The 23,836-nt window shown below is 35.3% G+C and overlaps 1 protein-coding gene across 1 annotated transcript in view; it reads right to left on the reverse strand.

The window, feature by feature from the left end:
- The window catches only part of CNTN5 (contactin 5), a 636,787-nt gene that overhangs the window by 522,549 nt on the left and 90,402 nt on the right, over positions 1 to 23,836 (reverse strand). The window contains exon 2 of the mRNA XM_049778604.1: positions 2,662 to 2,787. Within this exon, the coding sequence (XP_049634561.1) occupies positions 2,662 to 2,787 (126 nt within the window). The remainder of the gene's footprint in view (positions 1 to 2,661; positions 2,788 to 23,836) is intronic.

Below are 23,836 nucleotides of genomic sequence, written 5' to 3' on the forward strand. Positions count from 1 at the left end.
AGCATGTGGTTGCCAGAGACCAAAGAAGCCCCAAGTCTCATTATTTTTTTTTGCCAAATATACCAGTCCCAAACATTTGGTACACGTGACAGTGTCCACAGGCAACAGGACTGCTCTGCATTTCTCTGTGCTGTACTTTTTCAGCTTCTCCCTTAAGATATTGAGGGTAGTTTTCTACCCCTGACAGGGGTCTCAAACTCAAGGCCCACAGGCCACAAACGGCCCTCTGTACAACATTTTGTGGTCCTGCCCTAGAGGAATCTTTTTTTGTTTTGTTTTGTTTTAGTTGTTTGGGTCACACCCCCCAATGTTCAAGGCTTACTACTGACTTTGCACTCAAGGATCACCCCGACTTTGCCTCCTGCGGCCCCAGGTAAATTGAGTTTGAGACCCCTGGTAGGTTCATGAGACATTGCCAACATGACACAAATTTGAAATAAACTTACAAGATGGGTATTGACCTTTCTCTTGGTGTTCCTGGGAACTATGGAATGATAATGGAAGAGACTAAGCTAACTACTGAATTGTAAGAGATATCAACAAATTATTGACATTGCCTTCGCTCATAGCAGTTCAACACCAACACTGAGCGAGGTTCAAAGTATCAACCACATGTCTTCCTGTCCCCTGTTCCCGAATCCTCAGGCTGCTAAGAACAGTTGAGTATGCAAGAATCAAAAGGACCACTGAGCTGATCCTAAAGAACATATTTTTCTTGTTTCTTAACCTTTCTAAGATGGGTGGTAGTATCTCACTGTTTATAAATTATGACTCATATTTAATATTATCCTACACATTTCTGTTAAAACTTTCAATCACTCCTTTTGCTTTTAATAGAAAACTGTCAGATACAGGATGGTGTAAGATTTCTTCTGCAATATGAGTTAAGCAAAGCCAAGATAAACTATCCATTAAAATTTAAAAAAAGAAAAGAATATGGAATAAAGCCTGGATATTCTTTTACTTCGTCAATCATTTGATTCTGGCTCACAGTAGCAGGAACAAAAAAATTATGCTCATAATCTATAGCTTAATTACCCTAACTTTCAGTACTAGTTATCAGCTCAGCATTCCAAATAGGTGCTATAATGAAATCCAGACAAATGAAGGCAATAACCAGAGAAAACTGAAGAACAAAACACCAAATAAGAATATAGTGAAGTTAATATTGGATGTCCAACCAATTAAACAAAGCAGAATAGGGAATACACCACAGAGTAATTCAATAAAATAGAAAGATGATGGTTAAAGACCATTTTTAATTTAATTAACTAACTTTGTTAACAGATCCTTTCAAGTATCTAATATATTTTATTTTAAACAAATATCTACAGCAGAGAAGAAAATCAACTGTTTTAAAATAATAATATATATATATATGATCTTAATAAATGGACTTAATAGTAGCTCATCTTCCAATTATACCTCATTAGGATTATCTTCTAATATTTTATTTATTTCCCACAGAAATACATAACATCTGATTCCCTTATCAGCTAGAGATAATGAAATCTATATAAAAAGAGTATGAGTACATATCTTTTTCAAGTCACAATATGATATCACTCAAAAAGATTTTTTTATTCAGGTGGATGGTTTCAGGTCAGTATAAAAAAATAAACTTTGGTTATTTTAGATTACTGTCCCCATTCTGTCTAACCTTGTCCGATTAATAAATAAAACCACTGAGACTAATATGTTAATTAAAGTGAAATAAAAATAATGTATGGGCCATTCTAGAACAAAGATAATTGCTCAGAGTTTACCTGAAATAATAATTGTCTGACTTTTTAATTTCTTCTTCTAGCTCTAGAGCCATTCTTTTCCATTAGTTTCTGAATTCAAGAGAGCATTACATTGAGAAAGCAAGAGAAGAGTCCAGATTAGCAGGTACATTGGTAATAGAAATCAGGAAGAAAACCTAAGATAAAATGCTTGAAGACATTTCAAGTGTTCATAATAGTTACTGATTGGCTTTTTGGTTTGCTTTCTGTCTTTGAAACAATTCATATTTTTTATTTACAGATTCATAGATGTCTCTACCAACACTTTCTAGAAATCTCATACTATTTTTCATGCCTCTTGTAATGCCTGTTTATTTTTCTAGAAACTATTTTTTTCAGCAGACACAAATAACACTGAATATTTTGCTACAAATACTTCGTAGTTAATGGGATCCATTAAGGTTTAGTTATAAACATCATGCATAAAATAACTTAAGTCAGCACTATTATTTATTATGTAGACATTCTTAAAAAAAGCAAAAACACATATAATATTAAGTTTTAGCATCATGATATTATTACTCAAAAATAAACTTTTGCAATAATGAAAGATTCTATTTTAGATTCAAGATATTAAAAAATATATATTCAAAACAGTGTGTATTCACATAAAAAGTATATATGCATGCAAATATATATGCACACTGCATATATATATAAATCAAATATTCTAAAAGGAGATAATTATCTTAAAATACATTTCCATAGTAATTTCAAGTATTTTATTGTCTAGTATATGACTTCAATACTCATAGAGGTTTAAGTTTTTTATGTTTTAGGAAGTATGCATATCAACATAAATTTAAATAAATATAGAGTTTTATGTTAAAGTTACTTATATATTTCTGTTATTTGACCCAAAAGAGAGGCTTCTTACCTGAGAGACATCCTGCGACAAAAAGAAGCATAAGTAGTTCCCAGGAGGAAGCCATGCTGGGGCCCAGGCTCTCTCTCAGGTGGCCCAGTGAGCTCAGCACTTCAAAGATTCTGCATAAAGAAGGCCCTAGTAATAGAGAGAGAACAGTGTTCAAAGACAGAGAACACAAGCCAAGCAGCAAATAGAGAAATAAAATCTCAAAGGATCTAATAAAATGATTACCAGCTACTAATGCAAAGGTCAGATTAATGCATTCTTGGATATTGACAGCCATAATAAAATTTCCATTAGAATTTATTTAACATACACCCAAGGACATTGGAGAAGTGATAAAGTTCCCTATCACATTTATATTGCATACTCTCTTACAGATAACAAAAACATCAGGATCTAATGGGGAAGAGGACCGTTTTCCTTACGGGGCCTGGATAATAGCTACATTTATTACATTAGACAAATGATTGGACTAGAAAAGTAGGATAGAAGAACTAGTTACATTAATTTATACTGGTCTAGAATATAATTAATGATCAGTTGGCCAAGTGATTTTACACATTGTGCCTGTAGCTCATCTGAAGCTCTACAGGAATCTTTTCTCCTTTAATTATTAATGTCAACTGCCTTTGTTTATAACTCCTGTGATTATATGTACTGCATTATATTTCCCTTCTGTAGTGAATTATTTCTCTCAGCATCTTTCACTATTTCCTAAAGGAAATAAAGATTTTTATAAATATTTTACACAATTGTCTATTGCCCTATTATGAGGATCACCTACACAGCACATTAACATCCTTTGTTTCCTTTATTCTGAAAAAAAATGTCATAGGTTAATTTTTTTAGCATAGACTTCCTGTAGGACTTTGACTAATGTAAATACAAATACCTGTAACAAACAAATGTAAATTCTCAGTTTTCACACATCCTTTGCCTCAACTAATCACATTGGGAAGTAAGTATGCTGTATGGGATGATGCTGAAAATGTAACTGCTCTGGGAAAATGATTCTTCAGAATAGATTAACTGTTCAGGTTATCTCATTATATTTGTTTAGTTCTGTTTTGGAGTCACATATAGTGGTTTACAGAGGGTATTCCAGGGTCTGTAGTCAGTACTGTGCTTAGTACTCCTGGTGGTACTCAGGAGACCATATGAAATGCAAAGAATTGAATCCTACTCAGCCACATGGAAGGCAAGCACCCTCCCCACTGTGCTCGCTCTCTAGCCCAGGTAATCTCTATATTAATAAAGCAAACCAGGCTTGAAAGATACTATAGAAGGTAAAGTTCTTATACACAGGCCCTGGGGTTTGATCTCAGGGAACAAATATAATTTCTGTAACTGACAGGAATAATCGAAGTAGGGAGTAAGTCCTGAACAGAGTGAGATGTGGCCCAACAAAAAATCTAATAACAAAAGGAAATATTTATTCTTCAGTTAGGTCTTAATTTAGTATTGTATAGTATAGTCATGAAAGAAGCAAATTTTTTGTCAATGAGTCTCCTACAAGAATGAAGGTAGTTCCAATGTACATGTACATCTCAAGGCTATTTAATCTCTCATGGAAAGTCACAATAATTTCTGTGGACATTACTATAAGATCTCTTATTTGATAGTTGGGATTGGTACTAAATCCCCTATCATTTAAAAAAATCACAAATCTAGCATATCTAACAAATAATTTAACTCTCTTCTTTGGCCAGAGTTACAATACAGAAAAGAGAACATTTTTTCTGATTATCAAAATTTTTGTGGAAAAAATTTTTTAAAACAACCTCATGACAGTCTTCATTATATGACTCTTATCTTAAGCAACAAACATAATTTTAAATTCCTTTGAAGTGCCATCATAACCTGTGATCTTTGTCTGAATACTTCCATTGAGTGGTTTTTACAGTTATCTTTTCTGCATCTAGGAACTGTTCTAAGAGGTTTATTCATAGGAATTCATCTAATACCTTGAACTCTAGAAAATAAATCTATGATTTTCTTTGTGAAAGTGAGACAATAGACATATAAAGTGGTTAGGAAAATTGTCTAGGTGATATAGCTATTGAGAAAACAGGGCAATCTGAGAGCAGATTCCTGACTAGAATAGCACACTGTACTGAAAGAATGAGTTTGAGGAAATATGGTTTGCAAAAAAATTATCTTTATAAAACAATAATAATATTCAATTGAATAAAATTATAAATATAGAATGTAAATATGTTTAATTAAAGTCTATAAATCAGAAAGAAGTGACTAAATAATTTTAGCAGTCCTTATATTTCAGAAGGCAGGTAGAGATAAGATGTATATTTTAATTAAACACGCTAAATTTTTTAGTTTTGTAGATAAAAAGACACATTTTCAGAAAAATTTACCCAATTCTAGCTCCTCCACTGTTTGGTTATGAAGGAAATTTACATATTCAAAACAATTTTATGCAGAATTTACCACAGGCACAGCTTTCAGGGTTTATAAATCATAAAGTTCCACTTTTGATTCAAACTACACATCTTGTCACATCTTTTACTACTCTAGTTCAAACATTTTGGAGCTCATCTAATTATATTTTTTCATTTGCAAATCTAATATATGTTATATCTTTACGAGGAAAGAGTCACACATTCCTCAGTATACATTTTTTATTTCAAAATATCTCATTATAGCATGAAATAAAATGAATTATGTAGTTGCTTAACCAAGGAAAAATAGTATTTTTTAAAGCATGGGTCTGGATATTCAGGCATCAAAGAAAACTTTACTCATGACATTAAACTAATGTCCCTGAGGGAATAGTAGGAATAATATTCCCTGAGGGAATAGTAGGAAATCAAGACTGAGTCAAAAAGGATCATACCTTTAAGAGTTTACAAGTCAAACAAAAGAATTTGAATTTTATCTTGAACACAATGGTAAAAACAAACTGCTGCCACCTAACCTAACAGTTAAGGTACACAGATACTTAGCAAGTTATTCATAGACGAGAGAGGAATAAAAATACACCCCATTTTCACATAGATGATGGTGAGATCTAGCTAAGACCCCCCCCATCCTATATCAGCATCTACTCAAATACTCCTAGTCCTCTATTTCCTGCCATACAGAGGGCTAAATACTTTCTACTGATAATAAAACATCTTCTAAGTCTAGGGTTGTTAGAGAATTTAAGAGAACACATCTATTTATTTTTGGTTTTGGTTTTTTTTTTTTTGGGAGGTCACACCTGGCAGTGCTCAGGGGTTACTCCTGGCTCTGCGCTCAGAAATCACTTCTGGCAGGCATGGGGACCATATGGGATGCCAGGATTTGAACCATTGTTGGTCCTGGGTGAGCTGCTTGCGAGGCAAATGCCCTATCACTGTGCTATCTCTCCAGCCTCAAGAGAGCACATCTATTTATGACTGAAACCCAACTACAAACATGCTTGTAATCCTGGTGCTTAAATAAAGATTAAAAAAAAAAAACTTATTTCACTTATCAAATCTTACAGAATTCTTTCTTTCATGTGTGGAATATTAAAAATATAAAAAAGGATACATTTGCATATATTTAATGAGTTCTGAAAATGAGTATGATTAGAAATTGCCCCTGACTTACTGTAGCTAACTGTACAATAGCATGAAAGCTACATATACATAGAAGCCTTACTCAGAACTGTGAATCTCCATCTTTCCCAGGGCTGCAATCCACAGGCTGGTGCTCTTACAGGACATATCAGTGATGTTCAGCATCCAGTCGAATTTGAAGTTCTGAGGGTGAACTATTTGCAGTGTGTGTGTGTGTGTGTGTGTGTGTGTGTGTGTGTGTGTGTGTGTGTGTGTGTGCGCGCGCGCACAAAGGAAGTCTACATTTGTTTCTAGCTCCTAGTGTGAAGAGAAAAAAGCAGTAACTGGAGATGAAACTCAAAATAACTTGGCATTAGTAAGCTAGAATAGGGTAGTTTGTTATGATGTACTGTAGATTAGATACATGAAATGCAATTATGACTTAAAGATATTCTCAGTGCACAATGGCTTTAGTCTTTCATAATTTAAGGGTCATCACTTTAGACATGAAGCCTGTTCTAAGTGAAGGGGCCTCATTATGTGAGAATAAGGAAATGAAACCAGGCTACTGCATACTGGGGTCAAAGACATCAGAACCCACATCCTGAGTAAGTTAACTAACTCTATAAAAATAATTTTGAATTTATAATGCTTTTTTTACCAAACAGTGGAAGATGGCAAGATATATCTAATCTAATCTATTTTTCTACCTATCTTTTATCTATTTGTCTATCCATTCTCATTTACTTTTTTCGTTTATACTCTCTTCAGTTTCATCCATGTTGCTGAAATAGCAAGATTTTCTCTTTTCCATACTTTCTTTAATTTTATTTTATTGGACAATAATGATATAAGTTTTATGAAATAATAAACTTATTTAGATAATTTTTGATGTAGAAAATTGGTTATATACTATTGGAGAAATTAAATATTTAGCATATATCTAAAAGAGGACATTTGTAAATATAATTGATTAAAATTAACTTACTGAAATCAAGGTAAAATAAACTTTCTTATTTTAAAATAGATTAATGATTTATGATTTTATAAAATGGCAATGATGAGTCTTTCTTTTTTTGAAAATTTTTCTTAAACACAAAAGTTGTAAATGTTATAGCTACCATATATACTCGAGTATAAGAGAACTCGGCTTATACTCGGGTCATACAGGTTATTTGATTTGGTGCTCGCACACCGAATCAAATGCAGGTAGTCTCCAGTCATTTTCTGCTATCTCCTGGAGGGAGCGGTGCTTCAGCTTAGTCCATTAGTCATGGTTGAGCTGAAGAGATAGGAGGAACTGAACTGTATACCACTGAACTATTTAAATCACAATATTCTATGCTTTGTATGAGACTGACAGCAGTGATTTTCTAATATTAAAGTTAGGCATCTTTCTTCTTTCTTTCTTCTTTCTTTTCTTCTTTCTTTCTCTTTCTTCCTTTCTTCCTTTCTTTTTTCTTTCTTTCTTTCTTCTTTCTTTCTTTCTTTCTTTCTTTCTTTCTTTCTTCTTTCTTTCTTTCTTCTTTCTTTCTTCTTCTTTCTTTCTTTTTCTTTCTTTCTTTCTTTCTTTCTTTCTTTCTTTCTTTCTTTCTTTCTTTCTTTCTTTCTTTCTTTCTTTCTTTCTTTCTTCTTTCCTTCCTTCCTTCCTTCCTTTTTCTTTCTTTCTTTCTTTCTTCCTTCCTTCCTTCCTTCCTCTTTCTTCCTTCCTTCCTTCCTTCCTTCCTTCCTTCCTTCCTTCCTTCCTTCCTTCCTTCCTTCCTTCCTTCCTTCTTCTTTCTTTTTCTTTCTTTCTCTCTTTCTCTCTCTTTCTTTCTCTCTTTCTCTCTCTTTCTTTCTTTCTTTCTTTTCTTTCTTTCTTTTCTTCTTTCTTTCTTTCTTCTTCTTTCTTTCTTTCTTTCTTTCTTTCTTCTTTCTTTCTTTCTTTCTTTTCTTTCTTTCTTTTCTTTATCTATCTATCTATATCTATCTATCTATCTATCTACTATCTATCTATCTCTATCTATCTATCTTCATTTTCTAATGTATTCAAGTTAGGCTCCAAGAAAGCTGATATAATACCTCGACAGATAGAGCAATGCAAGTATATATTGAGGAGATCTAAGAAATCTTAAATCTCCATTTTTGAGTAATTCCTTTATAAAATACCATGGTGCAGGTAGAATTCTAGAGCCTGCATTTTTAGTGTGAGAGGATAAACTTATATTATTTCTACTTTTTATTTCACTTAAGCAAGAATCTTTTTTATATAAAATCTTTATTTAATCACCATGATTACAAGCATGATTGTATTTGGGTTTCAGTCATAAACAGAATACTCCCTTCACCAGTGCAACATTCCCACCACCAATGCCCTCCTTCCCATACAATTAAAATATGGGTAATGGTGCTGAGCCTTCCTTAAATTTGGATTTTAATGATTTACTAAAAGTTAGCTCACTTCCATAGACAATTGTCATTTTGAAACATCATCTTCATCTAGCACTCAATACTGCTGGGCTAAAATGCATTTAAACATGTCTGCTTGCAGCACAAGGCTACATTGAGAATTGTAGCTAGACAAAGGCAATGTTTGAAATATCTCTAGTAAGCCTGTCAGGAATCAGATACATCTTTGTTCTTCATTTCCATCTTAGATCCTTTGACTAAAATATTCATATCCTCTAACAACAAGAAAAATAGAGCGAACAAAAGACAAAGAGCTCTAAAAACGCAATTAAACCAAATCAAAATTTTCATAGTGTACTTCCTATATTGTTGTTAAATATTGAACATCTCCCTGGTGAAATTTTACTAGCAATATGACAATAATCTGTGTAGTTTTCTATGTTGTTGACGAAAATATAATGAAATAATTACAGCCAATAAAAAAGAGTATTGGGATTCCAGGTATATGGATCTGTAACTCAAAGTTTAATTAAAGGACTACTATGGCATTTTTTTCCATTCACACAATAAATACTGAGAAAGAAGTTGAGCAAGTTACTGAGTAGCTGAGCTGCTACATTCTTACTAGTAAGAGTGAAGTAATCTGGGAGCCAGACAGATAGCATGGAGGTAAGGATTTGCCTTGCATGCAGAAGGACGGTGCTTCAAATCCCAGCATCCCATATGGTCCCCCAAGCCTGCCAGGAACGATTTCTGAGCATAGAGCCAGGAGTGACCCCTGAGCACTGATGGTGTGACCCAAAAACCAAAAGGAAAAAAAAAGAATGAAGTAAACTAATTCCAATTCCTGGGCAAAGCCATGTCCTCACACAACTCAACTCTTCCTCTGCTGTAGTTTCTTCACTCTGTTCTAAAGTCACAGTGTTTCCAAACTGTTGTGGAGAGTTGTCTTGAATCTGATTGCCTTAAATATACTAAAACTTTAGAGATTAAAAGTCTAAAACCTCAAACAGGCATGATGATTTACCCACATTCTTTTCTTTTTATTAGATCAAAGGGTTTGAAAATGAGTTTAGTCTTTAATTTCAGAATCATATATTCTGAACATTTCATAGGATTGCAAAAATAAAAGATTAAGGAATGTGTACTTTAGTGAATTCCCTTTTCAACTAATAATTTAGGTAGAAATTTGCCTCAGTGATTAGAAACTGCAAATGTGTGGATATAGAGGAAAAGAGACCCTTATTCATTGTTTGTGGGATACATTGTTTATGGGATGTATTTGGATACAACATGGAAATGTCTCAAAAAACTTGAAACTGACCTTCCAAATGACCTAGCAATTCAATTTCTTGATGTCCACCCTAAAGGCCCTAAAATTCTACACAGAAAAGATGTTTGTACTCCTAAGCTCACTAAAGCACTATACACAATAGCCAAAATTTGGAAGCATCCTGAGTGTCTAAGAACAGATAAGTAGATTACATATATACAATAAAATGCTACTAGGCTATAAGAAAGGAGAAAATAAAGCAATCTGCTGTCACATGGATGTCGGTGAAGAGTATCATGTTGAGCAAAGCTAGAGAGAGGCAGACACAAAATGATCTCTCATGTGGGATACAAAGAAACATGGTAAAGAAGGAAAGAAGCACCCACAGACAAGGGACACCAAGAACTGGCCTTCATTAGGCAGCTGATCATGGTGCAAGTTGAATGGGGAGCACTGGGACAGAGGTGGAGAAATTGCAGATGACACTTTGATGGCAGGTGTGGTATTGGAATATTTCATGAAATGAAACATAAATGCAGGAAACCCCACCATTAATAATATTGTAAGACAAAATGACTAAATTAAATTTGAGGAAAAAGGAGGCAGTGAGATCCCGACATATTGTATTATCAATAGTCATAAAAAAGCAAACCTGATATTTAAAATAAACTTAATAGAGACTGAAGATAGGGCACTTGTCTTGCACATAGCCATCTTGGTTTTCATATCTGGCACCAAATACAGTCCCCAGCTAGAAGTAATTCCTGAGACGTTAGCCCTCAGCACTGTCATCTGCGGTCCCAAAGAAACATAAATAAAAATAATAAAGTTACTGGGTCTCCTTAGGTTACAGAATTCAATTCCTACTGTGTCATTCATTTATCAAATTCTCTTCACATCTTCAATAATTTGACTTTCCATATATAAAAACAGATACTAAAAAACTTCCAGGCATCATCTATATTTTCATTCATTCCACGTTGAAAATATGAACACCAATCAGAAATCAAGGTTCTGTGCAGGCCACTACAGATTTAATGTGATGGAAACCTAACACCATAACTACTTATAATCATCGACTAATATTTGCCTTTCCACCCTTTCTGTGCTTCTACTTTGTCCATGATACTTCCAGGACTACACTTCCTTTTACCTACTTAGTCTCAAAGTCTTAATAAAGCCTTATAATAAAAAATAAATTCTAATAGTACAAGTCTTCTATTTTTTCAAAAAAATATTTGATTTTAATATTAAAGAACTGCCTTACTGTGCTTTTGCAATAATAGTTGGTTGAAATCTAGATTTGTTCTACCTTGAAGAGATAAGAACCATCTGTATATAGTTGCTTTTTAGGCACACAGCAATGTAGCTTGCATTTCAGACAACTAATAGATACATTTCAAGTGTTTATTATCAAATTGTGAACAAAAAAACAAATACAAATATCCTAATGTCAAACATCCATTGTATACTATTGTAATTGTCAGACAGACATTGTATTTCTTTATCATGGTAGCTGAAACCTCAGCAAATGTTTAATCACCATTACTTCTTGAGTATTTCCCCCTTTCTATGTGTACTCTTTTAGATTTGCCCAACGCAGAATAATTTTATTCTGAAGACACCTTGTCTATGTAATTTGTTTTTCCTAACATCCATCAAATCAAGACACCTCAATTGAGGATTAAAGCACGCAGAGAAGAGATATTGGGAGACTGTCTCATTATTCTTCAGCTAATTTAGGAAAACGAAGAACCTATCCAATGCAAATTCTCCAACTTTTAATATACTTTAGGCAACTACTGAAACATATTTAACGAAGAGAAAACACCTATATTTTAATGTATGCTATAAAAATGAGCATACTTCCTCAAATTCTAACTTAATAACCTTAATACTTAAAATTTTGGAAAAAATGTGAAAAATAATTGAAAATACAGAAAATTACTATATGTTGAACAAGTTTCCTTCAAAATTTTATAGAGTTTTTGGTTTATTTGTTTCAGGACATATGGAGGTACTCCAGGGATTACTCCTGGCTCTACTGGTCTAATCGGAGCCCACTCCTCACAGGACTAGGGGGAACATATGGGATGCCAGGATAGACCCCAGGTCAGCCAAATATAAAGCAAAAGCCCTAACTTCTGGTCTCCCAAAATATAACGAGTTGACAAAAATGAATTATAGCATGGAAGACATTTATAACACAAAGATGATATATATAGAAAACACATGCAAAATTTAAATCTTAGATAGTTACATGTGATATTGTATAAAATGTTAAACTATTTTACACTTAAGTTCCTACACATTAATTAAAGATTAGAAGCATAATAAATAAACACATATTTTAATTGTATTAAATGGAACAAATGAAGGAGTCAAGTAATATAATCAGTATTTCATAAATGTTTATTATAGCTTTGTGTTTTTCAACTTAAGACCTAATTTTATACTTATTTTTAAAAAAATGTATTAATATTCTCAGAGTCCATTCCATGACACAATTCCTCTGCTGAAGTGGCCAGCATGAGTCAGCTTTTAAAGTTTGGTTGTTAAAGTTTGGTATCATAATTTCATTGTTGTTGACTCTAGCTTGGATAATTAGTTCTGTCATCTCTTAATACTATAATGCACCTTGGGCCCCTTAGCCCCAATCTCTTGTCATTTCATATGTGTCTTTCGCTACCCCCATTCAATTTCTTTCCTTCTCCTCACTATATTCTGGGGCCTAGGGTGTTCTTGACAGTCCACGTTTAAGTTAATACATTTATTCATGTAATTATTCTAAATATAACATATAAGTGATGTCATCTTGTATTTATTCTTCTTCTGGCTTACTTTATTTAATATCCTATTTTCAGTTCTATCCATGTCGCAGCAAATTGCATGTTGGCATCATTCCTTAGAGCTATAAAGTATTCCATTGTGTAGATGTACCACTTCTTTCTGATCCACTCATTCAGGGGTCTCAAACTCAATTTACCTGGGGGCTGCAGGAGGCAAAGTCAGGGTGATCCTTGAGTGCAAAGTCAGTAGTAAGCCTTGAACATTGGGGGGTGTGACCCAAACAACTAAAACAAAACAAAACAAAAAAAGATTCCTCTAGGACAGGGCCACAAAATGTTGTACGGAGGGCTGTTTGCGGCCCGTGGGCCGCGATTTTGAGACCCCTGAATTTAGCCATTGTACCGAGTGCTGAAAATGCTTAGTGGTTTGCAAACATCCTTTTGGAGGAATAAGACCTAATTTTCCAAAAAGTTAAAAGACAGAAAGTAGAGTACAAGGGTTTGATGCTGGCTGTGCATCAGTAGTTTCCCATTCTATCCCTACACCACACAGTCTTGAGCTTCTCAGGGCACAGCACTGGAAGTTCCCAAATACCTCCTGATGTGGCTTGTGAGGTCATTGCACCATGCATAGTGTGAACAGCTCGTCATCCTCAGGTCCTTGCACTGAATCTGAAGCCCAGAACTGTCACAGGCCCATCTGAGTAATCTCTCCTGCCACAGAGTAAAGTGAAAAAACATGTAAAAAATTATCAATATTTCGAGATGATGTAGACCTGGGGTCTCAAACTCAATTTACCTGGGAGCCACAAGAGGCACAGCAGGGGTGATCCTTCAGTGCAAAGTCAGTAGTTAGCCTTGAAAATTGGGGTGTGTGACCCAAACAACTAAAACAAAACAAAACAAAACAAAAACAGATTTCTCTAGGGCAGGGCCACAAAATGTTGTACAGAGGACAGCAAACAGCCCGCAGGCCGCAAGTTTGAGAACCCTGATGTAGACTAACAGCTCAAAAACAATAGAATACAATTATAATTTGAGCTACCATAGAAAAAAATAATTAGCATTATGTCAGTTTCAACTTAATGTAAAATCATAACACTAGAATACTATAGTCTTAATTTTAAGAAAGATATTTAATTTTTATTGTAAAATTATGTTACAAACAGTTCCATAACATTGAAATTCTAACTAGGAACATAAAATTATGTTTCACTTCGCAATAACTATAAGGGTCTGAAAAACTTCATTTCAAACTAATTAAGTTAGAATGCCTCATCATTAGACTGTCTCAAGGATGACCTTCAGACATATATGCCTCATCATCATGTTCTTAGTCTGGGGGCGCTGCAGTACAAGGCAGGTTATGAGGGCTTTGTGCCTCAAAATGGCAGGTTATTGACCTAAAGTAAGCCATGTGTGCAATAATGCTTTGTTAGTGAAACACTTTTCTTATTATATTCAGAAAGCTGAAGAAGGTGAAGCAAAGAGATGAGTTGGACACTGGTTGTGTTGCTCATCCCATTGTCTGAATACTTAAGTTTGCAGCATTCTGTCTTTGCAATCACACAGACAGCATCCCAAAACACTCTTTCAAGTTCACCTGCTTTGTGGAAAAGGAAACCTGCTCATCAGTCTTTTACAGAAATGAAAAAGAAAATTGCTTCATTAGCATCATTAGATGTCCTAAGCTGTCCTTAAATTTTATTTAAACATCTTTGTTCCATGATTGTTTATAATATAATTTTTCCATAGTTACAAAGTTGTTCATGATTGTTTCAAGTACAACACCACAAATGTTCCAGTTTCCCTCTACCCTGAACTCTACCTGCCTTGAGACAGATATTTTTCTTTCTCTTTCTCTCTTTACCTCCCTTTCTCCTCTCCTCTCCTCCCCTCCCCTCCCTCCCTCCCCTCCCCTCTCCTCCCCTCCCCTCCCCTCTCCTCCCCTCCCCTCCCCTCCCCTCTCCTCTCCTCCCCTCCCCTCCCCTCCCCCCCCTCCCCTCCCCTCTCCTCCCCTCCCCTCCCCTCTCCTCCCTCCCCTCCCCTCCCTCTCCTCTCCTCCCCTCCCCTCCCCCCCCTCCCTCTCCTCTCCTCCCCTCCCCTCCCCTCCCCTCCCTCTCCTTTCCTCTCCTCCCCTCCCCTCCCCTCTCCTCCCCTCCCCTCCCCTCTCCTCCCCTCCCCTCCCCTCTCCTCTCCTCTCCTCTCCTCTCCTCCTCTCCTCTCCTCTCCTCTCCTCCCCTCCTTTCCCCTCTCCTCTCCTCCCCTCCCCTCCCCTCCCCTCTCCTCTCCTCTCCTCTCCTCTCCTCTCCTCTCCTCTCCTCTCCTCTCCTCCCTTCTCCTCCCCTCCTCTCCTCCCCTCCCCTCCTCTCTTCTCTTTTCCCCTTTTAGACACACTTAATCACTTAAACTCTGTTTAGCGCCCAGTTCTTGTCCAGAGTAATCTAAAATGCCGTTTAAACATTAACTTTCCAAATACTAATTCTGAAGTCAAATGAATTTTATTCTGAGTTTGAGTACTTTCATACAGGAAATTGTTTTTAGAAACAAGGCCCTTGAGGAACCAAGCCCACAGCTAACACTACAACTGCAGCCAGACAGCTTTCACTGCAGATACAGTGAAGATCGCTCTGAAACAGTTATGGGGGTTTAAGAGCGACTAATTTTCCTCTTAGCCATTTTCCCCTTGAATTACTCCAATACATTTTTAAAACTGCCACATGAATGATATTAATGGCGCAACAAATTGACTAGTATTCGAGGAATGTATCTGTTATTTTTATGGGCATATTTAATTGTACGTGTTTCTCGAGGTTTCTAATTAAAACCAGCAGTAAAAATGATGTCTTTGTGTTTCAGCCTGCATTTGCAGACTTAAATATACCTCATAATTAGCACTAATATACAGATAGTTCAGAAAGATATAATGCTAACACATTAAATAGGTCTGAGAATCCTATTATTAGTCCCATTATTATTAATATGGTTCCTAGTGAGGGAGAAAAATGAAATAAACTACTCTTAGTGTGTTATGTTCTGCTACACTTTCTGACACTGAAATTCCGACATTTTAAACTAAATGGCAGGGAGACCAGGGCATAAACACTAGCACCACAGAAAGGGGAGTTGGTTTGTCTCACTGTTCTAAATACCACCATTCTCTATCCAATCTCGACAATTCACAAGAGGTTCCAAGTGTAAGGCAAAATGACATCCACCTCTGCATACGGGTGTGACAGTTCAGTGGATAATGATCCCTAACTACAGTTACTCGGGATTAGGCAGCCGCCAATTAGAGGACGGACATTTTCCTCTCTGAAGGCAGTTCTACTCTTCACATTTTCAGTGACAAATTGTATTTGACATTTAATTTAAAACCCAAGACAGCATAACATGAAATCTTCTAGGCTATTAATGAGAAAGCATTAGGGCAGCCTGCAAGTCTGTGTCACTGGAGGCTGCCCTCAGATTCCCCAGGGGCAGAGTGACCAGGGCAGCTTTGGACGCCAATGGGGTCATTCATTCCCCACATCTACCCCACAGGTGGGTGTCTGAGAGATGGGCCTGTTCTTAGGTAAATGCATGACTACACACCTCTTCACTGATTGCCATTATACAGCCCTGCATAGTATGAGGTCTTTCAGCAATAAGCCATTAATGTTTTATTGTCTTTATGAGTGTGTTATTATATTTCATGTTTAAAGTTAGGCACAAGCTCTCTTTAAGAGAGGGGTACTCCATCATATGAAGATCATCTAGCTTTCATTTAAAGGTAGACATTGGAGATACATGGATATACGACTCTATAGCTGTAATTCAAGTTAATTTTCCTTTGAACTGCTTCTTTAGGATATTCATTTTATGAGCACAATATATAGTTAACTCATGGGCTTTGAAATTAGATAGTAGACTCACTAATATAGGGAATCTAAATGCATACAGCAAGGAAGCAACAAAGGGCCAATTGTTCTCTCATTGCTCATAAATCACCTCTGGCTTGGGGGGACCATATGGGAAGCTGGGGGATTGAACCACAGTCCTTCCTTGGCTAGCGCTTGCAAGGCTGACACCTTACCTCTAGCGCCACCTCACCGGCTCCAGTCAATAAAATTTTTAAAATAAATTAGTGCTCTGTTTAAATATTATTTTACATACAACTATCAGTCTGAATTTATTGGACATTTTTAAATATGTCTTACAGAATGATGAAAAATTAACAAATAAATTTAAATATAGTATTCATTCTCTTAATAAACTACATGCATGGATGTATTTGTAAAAAATCACTATATATAATTTGTAGCACAGGCTATTCATTAAATTCTTCTATTTCCTAATCTTTAATTTATAAAATTTTAATTACTATGATATGATTTACCATTTTGTTAATATTTATTATTTTGATGTAAAAATTACTATCCCAACACAACTACCATCAAAGTATGTGCTATTTTAGAAAGTATGTTTATGATTTTTGTTTAAACTGGCTGTCATGAGTTGTTCTTTCCAAGTCATAAATATAGGAACTACATGCAGATTTTTGAAAGATTATTTCACTAAAACCACAGTCATTAGGAAACACTATCTATTAGCAGGGAATTTCTCTTCATATCAATAATAGTGTTCATGGTATTGAATATTTTCAGCTAATTGCTGAAGTTAATAGCAATTATTTTAATTAAATTGGGCATAACATTTTTATATGCTCATTATATTAACTATCGGATAACTTACAACAAATCATCTATTAGGCATCTTATTTAGTTAAGTTTTACTAAATCCTTCAGGCCAGATATGTGAGACTAAGGCAGAGTGGCAGGTGGCCTGGAGAGAGTTTTCTTTTCATTCTGTAGTAGTTGTACACTATACTGAAGAGAAGCAACTGTCTTTATGCCACTTTCAGATTAGAAAATTTAGGATTAGTTTTATCCAATTTTATGTTGCAGTTTATGATAGTTTATTTTTACTTAGAAACATGAGTTAAGTGTGGGAGAAAGTAACTGATTCTTGAAAGTTTTAAATTAATTCATTAACTTTAGCTACTACTTATAATATGTTAATCATAGTTCCCTGCAATCAACATTGTCTTTTGTATTGGTAAAGGTGTGGCCATGTATTCTAATAATTAAAGTATACCACATTGTTGAGGCAGACATCACTAATTTCAAAGCAGCATGAGCATTAAAAGTTCGACAATCTTCACAAAGATTGTCATTGTCACATTCCTTGTGTATATATGCTGGAAAGAAACTCAAGGTGAGTAAGAGGTTACATGGGGAAGGGACATCAAGTGTACTGAATAAATGTAAGGAATATTATAATCCTTTGGGAAAAATCTCAGGATTTAGTCATAACCTAAAGAACAATCAATAGGTAAATGGAGAGCAGGGAGGCATTTAGCTGTAAAACAAACAATCAGCTCCTGAGACACTCCAGCCTTCCCAGGGGAGATGCAGTTGTCTTGGTGAGAGGGCAATGCATCTGGGCAGAGGGCAGTGGTAACTGGCTGACAATGAGCACAGAGGTAATTGGGTACTCGGGTTTTTCTATGCACAAGCTTAATTACATTGCACAGCCTGTTAGTTTAATCAAAGCCAATTGTGTAAATAGTGCAGAGCTTTCTCTGTGACTAAAACATCCGAATGGTTTGGGGATCTGGGAAGTAGAAATTGCAGCAACAGTGCTTCTTCATGTGGCCGGCTGGATTTACAGACTCATGTGGCATCCAGCTCACTTGGAGTGGAAAATACCACTACCAAATGATAACTATCTATATAGGTAAGTATACACATATATCTATATATATATTTTATAAGTATATTCATGCCGGTTGTAACAAAGAAAAACAAACACAAATCCAAACTTTTCCACTATGATGCCTTTTATGTTGTATACTAAAAAGCACTAATTTGCCTTCATATAGTGCCTTTAAATCTCAAAGCACCAGTGATCAGGACTTGAGAAAATGTGCTCAAATTCCTCAATTGCTGGGCAGCTTTAACCAGACATATACCATAATGTCTTTAACTAGATACTTCACACCTCATGCCTCACATCACTTTCCCTGACCTGCAAGCAATCAAGAAAGCTCTACCGTTTGCTTTGCTCTGGTTGCATAAACTAGTCTATCTCTCTGCAGAGCCAAAAGCCACTTCTGTACTCTGCTTTCATCTTGCAGTAAAAAGCACAATTTCTGAAAATGAAGTCACTAAATGAACTGAATGAGATTTTGGCAAGTTCCAGATCTCACAGGAATGAGACCCACACTGCAGTGGACACAGAGCAGTTCACATGTCAGATACAAAACTCCATGAGATCTATCTCTGTTTTGAAGCATTGCAAAGGAACCCATGCTATTTCTTTTGTTCCTCTACCACATTTCTATATAATTTTGTTTCTTTGCCATTATATCAAGTAGTAACATAGCAGAACCAAGACCAGTTGAGTCCCAACAGACCATCAAGCTCTTCCAACCAGCCTTGAAACTAGTTCCCAAAGAAAAATTTGAACTTTAACTTAAAAATGTGATGAGATGAACACCAGAGAAAAAAATGTGCTTCAAACTTTATAGTTAAAGCAATAAAAACATAAAAGCATAATGACTATTCAAAATGACTTATTCTAATGCAAGTAGTTATTTCATTTTCCCCATAAGATCTTACAAGTATAATCTCTAAATATGAGTGTCTTACACTGTCAAGGCTAAAAGTATGACTTGTAAAAGAAATGAACAGTATCAAACATGGACAAACCCTCGGCGTTTGATTATAAAGGCTGCTACAGCAGTCATGGGAGGGCCATAGGAGGTAAGAAAGAGAGACTAGAAGTAATATAAGAACAGTGCAGAGGGTCTTAATTTTCTGATGGTGGCGAAGGTACAATAACTTGGTATGTTAAAACCATATGCATTAATGATACTGTAATCATTTTATATATGCTACTACTGTGTATGTTTATGAAAGGTAATATGTGGTATCAATATCAATTACAATTGATTACTAATATTATAAGATGACATAGTGTTGCTTGATTTAATGCCAGTAAGACAATGACTACCTACATAGATATTTTCTCACATGGTCACTTCAGAGAAAACACTTTATTTTTCTATTTAATCAGGCAAATTTCCCTGTCTGTATAAGTTCATATTCTTTCCACTGCATCTAATACTTAAGGTGGAACAAAAGTTCTCCACAATGTGCTTTCTCTTAGTGAATCCCCTTGATCTGATGTCATTCAATCAATTCCCTTGACTGATGCTGCCATCTTAATTGTCTTTCTTCCAGTTCTATGTAAAGCAGTAAGTATACATCAGACATTAGCTAGTAAGAAAAGGGGGGGGGATCTCAAATTTTCGTCACCCAATGTTGGTTGTGAGGAAATACTTAAAGGGCTTATAGGAGGTTCAGGTTTCAAAAGCTGCTCTTCTAAATTTAAAACAGTTTATGCAAAGATTATTAGTAGATACTTTTAAACTACTCTTATAGCCATATCTCCATGCTTTTCTTAATAAAAATCTATATCTGGGAACTTCTTTTCTCTACCTTTGGGTTTTTAAGTGTGCACTAAAAAAAAAAAACTAGCAATACATCTAAAGACTGAAGTTGGTATTAATCTGAAGACTTGGATTTGGTAAGCCAAGTAGTGCTGATAGGGCCCCAGCAGGCCCTTTCTGCAACTCATAGTCCAATGTGAGATCCCAAGAATGAGGTACTACTTAAACCCTAGAAATGCTCAGGGTCACTTGGTGCCAAGAGCCCAAATTCAGGCTGGCCACATGCAAGACATGTATTATTTTCATACTGCCAATATTATCATCATAGCTGCTATGCAAAATCTTAATGTCTTCCTCATATGTTTCCTCTAAGGAACCACTGGTTTTGTGTCAACATTTTTGATTGTGCATATACATTCACCTTAGCATCCTTGCAGGGGGTGCCTAAGTGGAGTGAAAGAGAATCAGATAAGAACTAATAGTTTATTAAAAACTTGCCTAGAAGAGGCCAAATGCATAGGTATTACTAATTTCTTCTGTTTTTTTTTCCATAGGTACCTAGCAATTTAAATAATTTTAATTTTGAATTCATGACATTTTAATATCTGTATATAAATGCAAATGCATTTATATACATGGGAATCCAACATAAATGTGACAATTTTCAATTTACCATATACTTTCCTGGTTGTATTAGATTCTCTAATGCTGTAAGAAATCAGGGAAAGCATAAAATAAATGCTATACAGAAACATCTAAATATTCTGGTTCACTGAACTGGCACAAAAGATTGCTGCAGAAATGGCAGACAAGTAATCTAAGGCAGCTAAAGGAGCGTGAACATGGAAAGAAAAATAGAGTAAATTATTTATTGACTAACTACTTAGGACTAGAATTCTCCAGGTTCTTTGAGGGGATAAACCATATTAAATGCAAGGTATTTGAGAAACCAGCAGTCTTATTAGGGTGAGAATTAGGACATATCATCCCTATTGATAGTACAGAGTTGTTCTTTTTGTCCTGTAAAATATAGGATTGTTTTCCATTCTAGTCTATCTTCAATTACTATGCAATAATACATTTTTTATCTTTTTTTAGTTAAACAGTAGAATATTATCTACTAATACAGTCTAGGTTAAAACTTAGCATTATCCACCACAGAGAGTGTTGAGTGCAGTTAGAGAAATAACTACACTGAGAACTATCATAACCATGTGAATGAAGGAGAGAACTGGAAAGCCTGTCTAGAGTACAGGTGGGGTGGGGTGGGGTGGAGGGAGATTTGGGACATTGGTGGTGGGAATGTTGCATTGGTGAAAGGGGGTGTTCTTTACATGATTAAAACCTAACCACAATTGTGTTTGCAATCAAAGTGTTTAAATAAAGATATCATTAAAAACAGCATTATCAATCAATAATTTAATATAGAAATTATATACATATTATTCAGTGAAAATATATTTACATATAAGTAGCATGAGCTAAATATATTAGAAATAGAAAAATGATAAATTAGGGCTCGGTGAGATAGCACAGCGGCGTTTGCTTTGCAAGCAGCCGATCCAGGACCAAAGGTGGTTGGTTCGAATCCCGGTGTCCCATATGGTCCCCCGTGCCTGCCAAGAGCGATTTCTGAGCAGACAGCCAGGAGTAACCCCTGAGCAACGCCGGGTGTGGCCCAAAAACAACAATAACAACAAAAAAAGATAAATTAAAGTTTTTTGCTTTGTTTTGTTTTGATTATGGGGACACAAACATCTGCATTCAAAGGTTACTCTAGGCCAGCCAACCTTTGGGGGATTTATCAGAAATTACTTTAAATTTTCAGAATTAAAGATAAAATAGAATGCAAGAATATTAAGTTCAATAGTAAAACAATAAAATAGATAATATTGATCAAATTATTTTTGCAATGAAAATCAGTACAACTTATATCTGGTAAAATTTTCACAATAGATACTGAAAATATATGCATGATCTAAGAGCAAGGACTTGGACAAAATTTTGAAAACCTTGATGTTCTTTAACTGTTAACTCTTAATTTTGCAAAGCAGTATGGACTTTTTACTTCACAACTTGTTCTTTACTGTTGACAAAAGTATGTATCTGTTAATTTTCCTAATAATCCAGACTAATACAATGAAAAGTCCCTGAATGAAGAGAAATGTATCCCTCAAAGGGGGTGAGCTGATTTTCAACATTTCTTTTCCCCTCTCTCTGAAGGACTCTTATTGGTCACATTTAATCAAATGGATAAATAATGGTTATTTATACATGCCTGACCCAACTTGAATAAATCAGGTTTATTCTACAGAAAATTTGATATTTGGGATATTAAGGAAACTAAAGCTTCTCCATAGGTCTTATCTAGAGTTAATGATCAGAGATAAACAGGTACAATACACACTTATACATTAGTTAGTTGGTCTTAACTGAAATGCACATATAATAGAGGGTTTCAGTTTACTTTTTATAGAAGTCAAAGCTGGGGAGGGTTGGCATGAAAATGCTTCCTGGAGAACATGATGTGATCACTTCCACAGAACACATCAGGCAGATGTGGGATGGGGCAGCAGGGAGAGCTCCAATCAGAGGGAAGAAGGTGAGAAATTTCTAGATATAAAGTAGCAGAAAATAGTCTGGAACTGCAATTATGTTGGGATGGCTGAGAAGTCTGGGAAAGAAACAGAGTGAGAGAGTTGTGAAAATAAATCCTGAGTGATAAGCTGGGAGCAGACGAAAAGGATCTTCTAGAGCATGCCAGAGGTTTCAGAGAAGAGCCCTGAAAAAATGGAGACACACTAGAGGGTATTAGAAGGATTCCTGTGATTAGTATTACGTAGCAGGAAGAGCAGTAGGGAAGTCAACTACATATTCTGGAGAAGATGGCAGGGAGACAGGCTGGAGGTGAAGAAGGGCAAAGGCAATAGGAGAAGAAATATATAAAAAGAGACCTGTTATAAAAGACACTATGAAGGAGAATTTAATAGAACTGGGTGACTGATTTTATTTGTGAGCCATGAGTATAGTGTAGGGCACTTCTAACATTTCTGACTTTATATTGACCTCATGGCACTTGAAGATGTTATGTCCAAAAGTTTAAATTCAAGTTTTTCTATATGGTTCTATACAGAATAAATTTAGACAATATTTGCAAAGAATCTTCATTGTATATAGCTTATGAAATTAAAACAAATTTTGTTTTCACACCCCTTTCATTCTTTTTAAATACTTTTGGGAAGGATATGATGCATTAAATGTGACAAAAATAATTCTGAAATATCTTTGGCCTATATAAAAAACAAATGCAGAATGTTTTGATCACCTCTGAGAGGTCTGTGGATTTAGAATATAGGATGGCAGGGGGCAGAATTGTGCTTCTGTTTGAGAGAAATAATGAAGATATGAATAGCAATATTTTTATAAGAAAGAATATTCCAAAATAAAGATGAGGAACACTAATATCACTATAATATACATGGATTAATTTTTATTTTCTACAACATAGACTGCTCATGAAAATCATCGAACTTGGTGGTTAGCAATGATGCCAGCATATAATCGGACTGTCTGTTGCATATATAGAAAGATAGAGGCCATTTTAATAGAAATTTTGAGGGAACGCAGTCTTGAAGGTGCAAGGTGTGAGCACGGCTCCACAAAACAGCAGGCTAGGCTATGCAGAGGCAATTTTTAA

Source organism: Suncus etruscus, chromosome 8, assembly GCF_024139225.1.
Source record: "Suncus etruscus isolate mSunEtr1 chromosome 8, mSunEtr1.pri.cur, whole genome shotgun sequence".
Taxonomy (NCBI): domain Eukaryota; kingdom Metazoa; phylum Chordata; class Mammalia; order Eulipotyphla; family Soricidae; genus Suncus; species Suncus etruscus.